General features: G+C 40.2%; 1 protein-coding gene across 1 annotated transcript in view; it reads right to left on the reverse strand.

Annotated features, from left to right (window-relative positions):
* GADL1 (glutamate decarboxylase like 1) overlaps window positions 1–12,481 on the reverse strand; it is a 657,207-nt gene that overhangs the window by 564,252 nt on the left and 80,474 nt on the right. Inside the window, exon 2 of the mRNA XM_073568647.1 lies at window positions 975–1,147. Within this exon, the coding sequence (XP_073424748.1) occupies window positions 975–1,147 (173 nt within the window). The remainder of the gene's footprint in view (window positions 1–974; window positions 1,148–12,481) is intronic.

Below are 12,481 nucleotides of genomic sequence, written 5' to 3' on the forward strand. Positions count from 1 at the left end.
TGATGTTTTGGGGTTGCTTTGCTGCCTCTGGCACTGGACTGCTTGACCGTGTGCATGGCATTATGAAGTCAGAAGACTACCAACAAATTTTGTAGCATAATGTAGCGCCCAGTGTGAGAAAGCTGGGTCTCCCTCAGAGGTCATGGGTCTTCCAGCAGGACAATGACCCAAAACACACTTCAAAAAGCACTAGAAAATGGTTTGAGAGAAAGTACTGGAGACTTCTAAGGTGGCCAGCAATGAGTCCAGACCTGAATCCCATAGAACACCTGAGGAGAGATCTAAAAATGGCAGTTTGGAGAAGGCACCCTTCAAATATCAGGGACCTGGAGCAGTTTGCCAAAGAAGAATGGTCTAAAATTCAACTGGTCACTATTGAATCTAAGCCTTGATTTTTTGTAATGGGAAAGCATCATGAGGCACCGTATTTTACTTTAAGTCTATTTAATCTATTCACATTAATAAAAAAAAACAGTTGTTAGTAAATAATTATTTTCACACTTCTTGTCTCTAGACTTGATTCTGGGGTTAGTGTTTAGCTATGATCATTGTTTACTGTAGTTCAGTTTTGTTAAAGGGAATCTGTCAGCCCCCTGAAACACTTTCAGCTATTACTATGGGCATACAGGTATTAGAAATGTTAATCCAGTCTTTCCTGTTTCATCCCCTTCCCATGCACGTCAAACTGACCTGTGATGTGCAGTTGTGGTGCCTGAATCTTGCGCATGTGTCCTGCACTCACTCGACAATCTGTACCACTTCCTTCTTCCTATGGTCAGTGTATTCAGCGTTCTTAAGGCATACAGGTAAGACTAGATTAACATTTCTATTACCTGTATGCCCATAGTAATCACTGAAAAGTGTCCCAGGGGGTAAGAGATTCCCTTTAACTGGGCACATTTTATACTTTATTGGAGGTTATCTTGACCTGACTTTCAACACCACTTTAAAGTTAGTAGGAATCATAATTTTACCTTTTCAGTGACATCATTTGCCTTGTACACAACCTCATTCATCAATATCCTAAAAATGTCTTCCACAAATTTTTCTCCTGAAACACAGTCAATTATTGGTCCATTGAGTACAACACCTTCCACAAGTACCGTATTCTTTTTCATTCCCTTTGTCTCCTGCGAGCTTGAATCAGCTGAAAAACAAAATTTCAATTAGAAATAAAACTCCTGCAGGAAATTGTATTCAGTGCAAATAAAAGAAAGTAAGAGTAACATTTTATCTGCCAGGTAATAGCACACTTATGCTTTTTAATGCTCAGTGGGGGGCACTATCTTGTCTAATACATGACAGTTCAATGGGAAATTTACTGCCTTAATCTTTGGAAATCAAAGCCGACAAATATAAGAAGAGATCATATGCATATACAACATCATGAGAGCAGTTAGAATAGCAACTCGAATGTTAGCTCAAGACAATTTTATATTTGATTTATGAAACCAATTTTAAAAAGATCTTATCACTGAATAAATGGATACATCAAATAAAATAGTTTAATACCTGCATTTCATAGTCAAAGAATTTAGTAAGAGTTTGCAGTCTTTTTATATATTAACAAAGACATTTGACAGTGTACCACACAACAGCCTTGTACTGAAGCTTCAGAAGCAGGGAATATAGGACACTACATGCACATGGGTGAAAAATGGTAAAAGGAAACCTGATAGGAGATACATGCTATCCATACTGTGAGCAGCATGTATCATTCACTGACTGTACTATTTCAGCCATGTATGTTTGTTTCTGACAACATACTTACAATAGCTGCTGGGGACCGATCCGCACTGCGCACTGGTCACACAAGCGGGTCCCTGGTGGCTTCTAACCGCTCAGTGACAGTGACCGGCAAGTCTCTCCATACTGTGTGGGCAGAGACTTGCTAGTCACTTTCAGTAGGCAGAGAGATGCAGTTGAAAATTCACTTGTACAACCAGTGCACAGTGCGGCTCATCCCCAGGCAGGTATTAAAAGTATGTTTTTAGAGATAAACATTTATGGATGTGATCGACCAGCCAATGACTGATACATGCTGCTCAAGGTTTTGGTTGTTCTCCACATGTTTGTGTGGGTTTCCTCTGCGTACTCCAGTTTCCTCCAACACTCCAAAGACATACTGATAGGGAATGTAGATTGTGAGCCCCAATGGGGACAATGCCGATAATGTCTGTAAAGAGATGTGGAATTAAAGGCGCTATATAAATGAGTAAAAGAAATAAACTACGTAATCTGCATGAGGATGGTCTAAGTGCCCAACGTCCACAGATGGTGGTTGTGCTCACATCCCAACACCGTGCAGGATGCTTGGTATTTTCCACAGAACACCAGGATTGGCAAATTCGCCACTGGCGCCCTGTGCTCTTCACAGATGAAAGCAGGTTCACACTGAGCACATGTGACAGATGTGACAGAGTCTGGAGATGCTGTGGAGAGCAATCTGCTGCCTGCAACATCCTTCAGCATGACTGGTTTGGCAGTGGGTCAGTAATGGTGTTGGGTTGCATTTCTTTGTAGGGCCGCATGGTGTTGGGCTGAGAGCACAACCCCCATCTGTAGACATTGAGCACTCAGGCCATCCTCATGGAGTCGGTTTCTAACCGTTTGTGCAGACACATGCATATTTGTGGCCTGCTGGAGGTCATTTTGCAGGGCTCTGGCAGTGCTCCTCCAGTTCCTCGTTGCAAAAAGCTGAGGTATTGGTCCTGCTGCTGGGTTGTTGCCCTCCTACAGCCCCCTCCACATCTCCTGGTGTACTGGCCTGTCCCCTGGTAGCACCTCCAGCCTCTGGACACTATGCTGGCAGACACAGCAAACCTTCTTGCCACAGCTCACATTGATGTGCCATCCTGGATGAGCTGCACTACCTCAGCCACTTGTGTGGGTTGCAGAGTCCGTCTCATGCTACCACGAGTGTGAAAGCACAACCAACATTCAAAAGTGACCAAAACATCAGCCAGAAAGCATTGGTACTGAGATGTGTTCTGTGGTCCCCACCTGCAGAACCACTCCTTTATTGAGGGTGTCTTGATAATTGCCAATAATTTCCATCTGTTGTCTATTCCAGGGTTCCCCAACTCCAGTCCTCAAGACCCACCAACAGATCATGTTTTGAGGATTTCCTTTGTATTGCACAGGTGATGCAATGACACCTGAGCAATGCTAAGGAAATCCTGAAAGCATGATCTGTTGGTGGGCCTTGAGGACTGGAGTTGGGGAACCCTGGTCTATTCCATTTGCACAACAGCATGTGAAGTTGATTGTCAATCAGTGTTGCTTCCTAAGTGAATAGCTTGATTTCACAGAAGTTTGATTTACTTGGAGTTATATTCTGTTATTTAAGTGTTCCCTTTATTTTTTTGAGCAGTGTATATATTTCATAGGCACAGCTTCTTGACCACAAAAGGTACACTGCCTGTGTTGCTCGTAGCAACCAATCACTAAGCATTTTTCATTTCACCAGAGCTGTTTAAAAGATGAAAGCTGTGCTGTGATTGGTTATTATGAGCAAGATTTCCTTGTAGACAGTAGTGGTAACTGAGGCCTATTATTCTTATCATTTCTATGGTGTTATCGTCCTTCTGTAAAGCTGGAAACAACACAATTTATTACCGTGCCAACACAGAACACCCTTTGACACAGACTTCATGAGGAGCCCAGAATCAGGAACTTCTATTTGTCTGGCATGAAGCATCCTTATTAGCTTAAAAATTGAAACACACAACACATAGACACACAAATTAAAAAAAACACAAGATGGATTTCTCCAACCAAGGTATCATTTTAATCAACGTAACCGTACCAGCCTGACAATGTTGGCTCTGACTGGATGATGTGGGATAATAGGGGTAGTAGTCCGGTGGCTCTGATGGGATGATGTGAGATATTAGGGGCAGTATTCCGGTGGCTCTGGCTAATGGGATGATTTGGGATATTAGGGGGAGTAGTCTGGTGGCTATGATGGGATGATGTGGGATATTAGTGGTAATAGTCCGGTGGCTCTGGCTGATGGGATGATTTGGGATATTAGGGGGAGTAGTCTGGTGGCTATGATGGGATGATGTGGGATATTAGTGGTAGTAGTCCGGTGGCTCTGGCTGACGGGGTGATGTGGGATATTAGGGGTAGTAGTCCGGTGGTTCTGGCTGATGGAATGATGTGGAATATTAGAGTGAGTGTGGCTATGCATAGTTGGCAGGGCTATGCTGTCAGCTTTATATATAAAGGTATAATCCTTATAATTTGTTATAATTAACCACAGTTAGCTACTATGCCCGGGCAATACCAGGCTCTTCAGCTAGTGATATATAGGAACGCCTGGTTTTGTTGGGTTCTTAAACATCCCAGGGTTAAAGTGGTGTTAACTTGTAATTGTGATATAGAATAAATAGCGGCATTTTTCTGAAACTTTGTAAATCTGGCAGGATAATTGGCTGTCCTGTTTTCTTTTGAAATATATTTCGACTGTGTAAAATGAAATAAAAATCTATTTTCCATCTGTTCCATGTATAAACCTGCGTCAGTATGGGAAAGCTATAAGGCGTTGATGCTTCTCTGAGTTCATATAACAAGTTATTAACCCCTTCATCACCCTCGATTCATTTCTTTTAGACTGTATAAGTTTGTATCTTGTAATCCATACAAAATGATCCTTTCTAATGTAACGACCAGTGGAATCTAAAGACATTGTGGCAAGAGCAATTTCATTTATTTCATCTCTAACAACATGAGAAGTGTTAAACTGGAACTTCAATTATGTAATGTAGGATTAGGAACAGAGATATATTATCAAAAAGAAATGGGCTAAGACGGGGATTTAGGATTATCAACAGCAAGGTGAGTTCAGACGTTTAATTCTTTTTAACAGCATTATCACAAAGGGCACTATCCAAGAAGATCATGCATAGGAAGTGTGCCGCTCATAAGGACATCTCAACAGGAAAACAAGCACAAGGTCACTGATTATAATAAACAATCGCATAATACAATACATTTTATGGCATGACACTAATCATTATATTTTCTGGACATAGTAAGGGTTTAAAAAAAATCTGTAGCAAGGTCAGTGTAAGGAAAAGCTACATAGATAGCTCCTTTAAGAGAAATTATATTAATTATAATATTTTTTTAGCCACTCTAACTTTTTTGCAGTGCTGTGTAGCTATTTTATTTTGGAGTTTGAATATTGGAGTCCATGGTTTAGCACTTGAGGACAAGCACCAATGTGGAACTTAAACTAGTGCTACTTTGAGTTCTGGACTAAATAGATAGATAGATCGATGGACAGACAGATAGATAGATAGATAGATAGATAGATGCTTTTTGACACTCTTTTGGAGTCCAAAGACAATAAAGGATCCCACACATACAATATTAGACAGCTGTCGGCGGATTATTCAGCGGAAAGCTCTCTCTTCCAACTCCTTGACATACATGAATGCTTGGCTCACCTGAGTGCTCCTTTGTTTTCTTTGTAAAAGTCACTGCCAAAGTCCACTAGCAGAAATGGCCATCCAATTCCAATGGCTAGTTGCTTCTGTCCTATGACATCACTGGGGCCACTGTACTGTCTGTGGAGGAACTATTGGGCGCATCATACTGTGTGCAGGGTTGTAGGGACTAGCATACTGCGTGTGAGACCATCATAATGTGTAAGGATGGCTTTTGGGCATATCTTACTGTGTATAGGGAGGCTGAGGTGCCTATCATACTATTTATTTGGGGCCTGTAGGGTCCATCATACTGTGTTGAAATCTGTGATGCCATCATGCTGTTTGGGGGCTGTTGAGTTCATCATACTGTGTATGCGCCTGTGGTGGCCATCATGCTATGAAGGTATCGGATTGGGGTATCATACAGTGTTCGAGAATATGGAGTTCATGAAACTGTGCTGTGAAAAAGGAGCTATTATGCTGTGTTTTGGGGGCTATAGTGGCACTATGAGGCCATCATACTCTGGGGTAGGTCATCGTACTTTGCATGTGGTCCTGGGGAGCCATGATACTATGTATGAAGGGATGAGGGGCTTATCATATGTGTGTGGTGATGTGGATGTTAACATATTATATGATGGGGGTGTGCAGGATCATACTCTGGGGGGAGGTGGGAACATCATAATGTGTTGGGGGTTGTGGAGTCATAACACTCTTTTTGGGGCATCAAGATGTATGATTGATTGTGGGAGCCATCATTCTATGTGGGGGTGGTGTTGGAACTTCACACTGTGTGAGTGTAACATACTGTTTGTGCAAGTCAGTATACTGTGTGTGGAGAGCATCATATTGTGGATGCATCGTACTGTGCATGTATGGGTACTGTAAGGGCAAACTGTGAACTTTCATGCTGTTCATGGAGGCAGTTTTGAAGTATCATACCTTTAATTTTACTGTACAATGTGGAGATATAGGGTAAAAGGTAAAATAAAATCTAAGTATAGTGAAATGACACAAATAAAATCCTTTATTCTTTCATTGTTTTGAGGGTTTTGTCTTTATGATAGTAATTGTTTGGTAAAAATGACTTGGTAAATACCAGAATTCTTGAAGTCAGTAAAATGACAACAATACTAAAAATGTAAAGTTTTTGTTTTATTTACATAGTGAAAACACATTCAGAAATTAGATTAAAAAAAATATTTGGTTTGTGTCACCTATTTCTAGGACTTAAAATCATTTTTTTCTCAACAATGGCGTTCTATGAGGGTTTGTTGTTTTGCATGTTAAGCTGATATTTTTATTGATAAGCATTTTGAGACACATATGACATATTGGTCACTTTTTAGTGCATATTTTCAGGAAGGCAAGTACATTACAAAAATTTAAAGAATGCAATTCTTGTGTTTTTTACTTTTTTCTCTTTATGCCATTTGCCATATTGAATGATTACTTCAATATATTCATAGATCTGACTTTTACGAATGCGGTGGTAACACATTTACCTACTTCTTTAATTTTGTTTCCTTTCTTTATCATTAAATGGGGAAACGGGTTATTCCATTTTTCCATATTTTTAAACACATGCTTTTTTTATTTCTTTTTTTTGACTCCCCTTGACAGACTTTAACCTGCAATTGTTTGATCACTTATACTATATACTGCATACCTCTATATTTCAGTATAAAAGACAAATTATGGATTTTTATGGAGCTTAACCTACTGTATAGGTGAGCTGCACAGGGGAGTCGCAATAGCAACTTTCAGCAGACCTCAGCTAATACGGTGAACTATCAGTCCCCTGGAATCACATTTCTGGCTGATGGGAGCAATACATACTGGAGACTGCCACATGTGAATGCCTCTATCAGGAATTTAGAGTGGCATCAAAATGGTTTCCAGCAGTGTTTGGAGCTTGGCTCTGTTTGCTGCTTTTAGAGACAGATTCTGTTGCATAAAACAGCATCTATCATGTGTGAGATGGGCTCAGCTTAAACTCTGCTATATTTTTTCTCTACAGGCCTTACTTGACTTATTATGTACCGTATATCTCCTGGAGCCCATTTTAAGAGTAACTTCTCTTTTTATTTGTTTTAATTTTGATTAGCACTTGAAAAATAAAGAATCTTTACTTCATAACTTTATTTTGCTTATGTCGTACTACAAGACCATGCTGAAAGTGCTGGTGTCATGGTCATGTGTGTCTGGAAGCAGCGAGTACGGCAAGGCGAACCCATATGACACACGTGACCCTGGATACACCGCCTCCAGTTGGGCGAATCTAAATAATAAGATGTGCAGCTGGATACACCGCCTCCAACTGGCGAATTTAGGTATTTCACGTATTTATACAATAGTCTGGAAACCCCGCCTCCAGTAAGGCGAATTTAAATAAAGGGGAACCTGGGTAACATTAACAATGGTGGGCCCTGAGATAGAGAATAGGGACGTGGAGACCTCCTGCACTCCCCTGAGCCAGAGTCCCTGCACTCCTAACGTTACCTATGCCGGTTCCGCACCAGGCGACGCACAGGAACCTTAAAACCCTGATTCGCCCTGACCCTAAACCCTCACTAGGGAATTGGTCGGTGCGGAAACTAATCCCACCACTGCACTAAAACACACACAAGGGAAAATGACAATACAGGGGGAACACCACTTAGCTTTGCTCTGTTGCATACGCTCCTAGCAACAGAGCCCACCACTTGCGTGTATCTTCTCCTCCACCCGGATCCATCACCATAACCGGATCCATCACCATAGTGCAGCCTTGGAGCAAAGTCCACCACCAGTTGCAGCTGCCCAGTAAGCAGAGTCCCAAAGATGAGTCCAGCTTCTGCCAAAAAGTTCAGCATGCTTGAGTCCAGTTTTCAGCAATCAAGTCCAGCATGCTGAGTGCAACTCTCACCATCGTCGCCACTCTACCAAGCCATGCAAGCACCTCCTGCTGACACCATAAACTGCGACTCCACCATGCCATGCCAGCCCTCCATGCAGACTCCATAGCTGACTCAACACCTCTGGCTGGGCTGCCCAGGACCCTCATTCCGCTCCTTCTTTCACCCAGGCTTCCTTGAATAACTAACTCACAATATCACCAACAGTGATTGAACACACCTGACTCTCTTTTATAGAGCCTCACACCTGATTTATAATTATGTGCACTTTAAACCAAAGAAACTAAAGTGCACTACCGCTCACCACCACCGGGGCAACTTAGAATGAACGACACCACGTGTAATAATTCTAATGGCCACCGGGGGCAATCAACCCACTTTGGCACCAAGCCAAAGGAACAAAAGTTCACTTTGTCCATTTACTTGTCAGATCCACCTTGGATCATGACAGCTGGCTTGTCTGTCACTGACACCAGCCTCTAGAAATGATCAATTTCTTCTTTCTATTGCACTTCCTTTGCATTTTAACTTATGAAAAGCTCTGACTGTTAGATTAAGCTCACAAGAAGGTGATTATGTACATACCTTAGTTTATGTTTCACTATATTTCTTTATGTATCGACTTAAAAAATATATCTATTTACATGATATGGTCTAAATGATTTTGTCACCTAAATGAGATATATATTTTATTTCTGTATTGATATGACTCTTTTTGATGTATACCTTATACTTTATGTACAAATATCCTTGACAAAGGCCAAAACATTGCCAACTTATTTCGTCATACACATGGTCGGTTAAATAAAGATATGTTTCTTCATCATTATTCAATTTATTAATCTTCTGTGCCAAAGGAGCTTTGACTATGGCCTGTATGTATAGTCCTTATTGTCTAGCACTTAAAATGAACTGCAGATCCATACTCAGTGAGTATATTTCTCTTATCTCTTCATCTAATGCCACGTTCAGACATTCAGTATTTGGCCAGTATTTTACATCAGAATTTGCAAGTCAAAATCAGGAGTAGAACCAACAGACAAAAAGTATAATAGAAAAAAGTGCATCACTTCTGGGTTTTCTCCTACTCTTGGTTTTGGATTACATATAATGATGTAAAATACTGACCAAGTACTCAATGTGTGAATGTGGTTTAGCTGTCACGGGGATATCATGACAGAGGGGGGGCAGGAGATTGCAGCATCTGGTTACTCGAACTCCTGCTCTGGTTAAAAATGCTTCACCATAATTCTAAACAGTGCAGGTTTTCTTTGCTCTTGCATTACTAGGGTTAATCAGTTCAGTTTATTTGCTGGAGCTCTCCATCATGGATTGCCTCAGCTGTTTTGTGTAGGACACTCCCTTCTGGTATTTATGCTTGGCACTGCCATTTGGGAATTGCCAGTGATAGTTCATTCAGCCTGCTTTGGTGTTGGAGGAGTAGTTCTGTGTTTGGAGATGGCATTTGTAGAGTTGTTCTGGTGATTTCTGTATGGAGTTTATTTGCGTGTTCATTCTCATTCTCTCCTATTTGGTTTCACCTATATTAACCCCCCTTATTCCACACTGTTGTTTGTCTGAGTATATTTTGAATGATTGAAGATTTCATTTATTCCTGTTTGTCTTCCCTTGTCTGTCCAGTTAGTACAGTCCTATACACTTCAGTCTGACACCTTTCTGGGTGGGGGAGGGAACAGATAAATGCAAGTCAGGAGCATAGCAAGGCACGTGACCCTGGTGTCTTCACCTTCTGGGGTAATCTGGGGACAGGGATAGACTAGGGCGCCCCCTAGTGTGAGCAATATGTAAGGAGCCTGTTTCCAGAAAAATCTTGCAACAGTTCCATTACCCTAACTCAGACACTATCTCCGGTGTGAGCGTTAGTGTGTGGGGGGGGAAGGGCAGCAGAGAAGGTAACTCTCAAAGTACAAATATTAGTTAGATCTGCAGCTTATTTCAGCTTGGAAAGCAAGAAAAAAAGACAAACCGGAACTTTCAGCATAATATAGGGATAGAATCATGCAAAATGTGGTATAGTAAAATATTTATACAGTAGCTATACGAAGGCTAGTTACTCTTTCAAGAATTTTGCATTGTAATTTGATTGCATATGATTTTCATACACCAAAATAAAATGCTGTACTGGAATTAAGTAACTAAACATGAAAAAAACCTGCATGTTGCAGTAAGTTATCTATTTTCTAGAACTTCAAAAAACATGGACTAAAAAATGTGCTCACGGCACAATGTTTTGCCACGAGAGACATGCGATTACAGAAGTTTCCCTTAACAACAACTTGGTCAGAATATTTAAGATGCCATTTTTGCATTCCTCACGGACACTCACAGTTAATCATGTTCTTCTGTCTGTTGCTATTTTTTTACTGGAGAAAAAGGCTGCAAAGATTTATTATTGTTTTTGTTCAAGAACATGAAAATCTACAAGGTGACAGGTGTGCTCACTGCCTTATTTTAATCATATTTCATTCCAAGTATAATATCTTAAATCCACAACAACAGCTATCTCAATTTTCACAGCCCTTGGGATCATGAAAAGTAACCAAGCGTGCACCATTATCAACTAGGAAGGAAAAACAAAAAAGGCATATCAGTTTAATTGAATCTAAGATTCAATGGGATTTCATTCATTGACAATATCAGAATAAATATATAAAAGGATGCTTCCCTTTTTAGGAGGTTCATAGGGTTAGAAGAGTATCCAGGAAAAAATTTCTCCATTTTGATTTTATATGGGTAAAAAGTATGGCTTTCCAATAGTCATCACTTTGCTTCAGGTTAACAGTACTCCTGTCCTCCCACAGCTATTGCAGTATACAGCTTGGAAATCCAGCCAACACAACGGTAAACTTCATTGCTTCATTGCTGTAACCGTACTTCATTGATTGGTTGTCATAGAAAGTGTCATAGTCATCATAATTTCTATAATGTCTTCCTCGTCTCCTGCCAGGGCAATGTATATGTCTTCCACCTCTACCACCTGGTTATTCTCCTTTTTATCCTCCAAAATATGACAAGGACCTGGATGGTCACGAACAGATACAAAACAGCTGCAAATCATCCATCATCCCTTACATGCTGGTGAGTGTATGTTTCCAGGATATTAGCGGGACTGCACTGATTCCTCACATGCTGTCCCTATTGACAAATTTTGTCTCCTGTGTAAATGGCTTCAGTATGTGACATGCATCCCTTTTTAGCTATAAATATGGGATCACGATGCTAAATTTTGACTACCGTGTGAAAGAGTCTGTGACTATTTTAACTGCCTAGTGGCAGAGCCAATTTGCTACTTAATAACCATGCCAATTCTTACAAATCTGACCTCTGTCACCGTATGAGGTTATAACTCTGGAGTGCTTTATCGAATCCCGCTGATTCTGAGATTGTTTTTTCGAGACATACTGTACATCATGTTACTGGTAAAAGTTCTTCAATATGAATTGCATTTATTTATGAAAAAAACGGAAATATGGTGAAAATTTTAAAAATTTTGTAATTTTCAAACTTTTAATTTTTATGCCCTTAAATCATAAAGATATGTCACACAAAATACTTAATAAATAACATTTTCTCATGTGTATTTTCCATCAACACAATTATGGAACCAAAATTTTTTTTGTTAGGAAGTTACAAGGGTTAAAAGATGACCAGCAATTTCTCATTTTTACAAGAAAATTTACAAAACCAATTTTTAGGGACCACATCATATTTGAAGTCACTTTGAGGGGTCTATATGGCAGAAAATACCCAAAATTGACACCATTCTAAAAACTGCACCCCTCAAGGTGATCAAAACCACATTCAAGAAGTTTATTAACCCTTTGCTTCACAGGAACTGAAGTGATGTGGAAAGATAAAATGAACATTTAACTTTTTTTCACAAACATTTTATTTAAATAAAGAGAAAATGAATTACATAATTTATTGTGCAATTTCTCCTGAATGCGCCAATAACCCATATGTGGGGTTAAAACACTGTTTGGGCGCATGGCAGAGCTCAAAAGGGAAGGAGCACCGTTTGACTTTTTCAACACAGAATTGGGTGGAATTGAGATCGGACACAATGTCACATTTGGAGAGCCCCTTATGTGCTTAAACAGTGGAAACCCCCCAATACTAACTCTA

The sequence above is a fragment of the Dendrobates tinctorius genome, unplaced genomic scaffold (genome assembly GCF_039654945.1).
Source record: "Dendrobates tinctorius isolate UK_male_01 unplaced genomic scaffold, ASM3965494v1 ptg000005l, whole genome shotgun sequence".
Classification (NCBI taxonomy): Eukaryota; Metazoa; Chordata; class Amphibia; order Anura; family Dendrobatidae; genus Dendrobates; species Dendrobates tinctorius.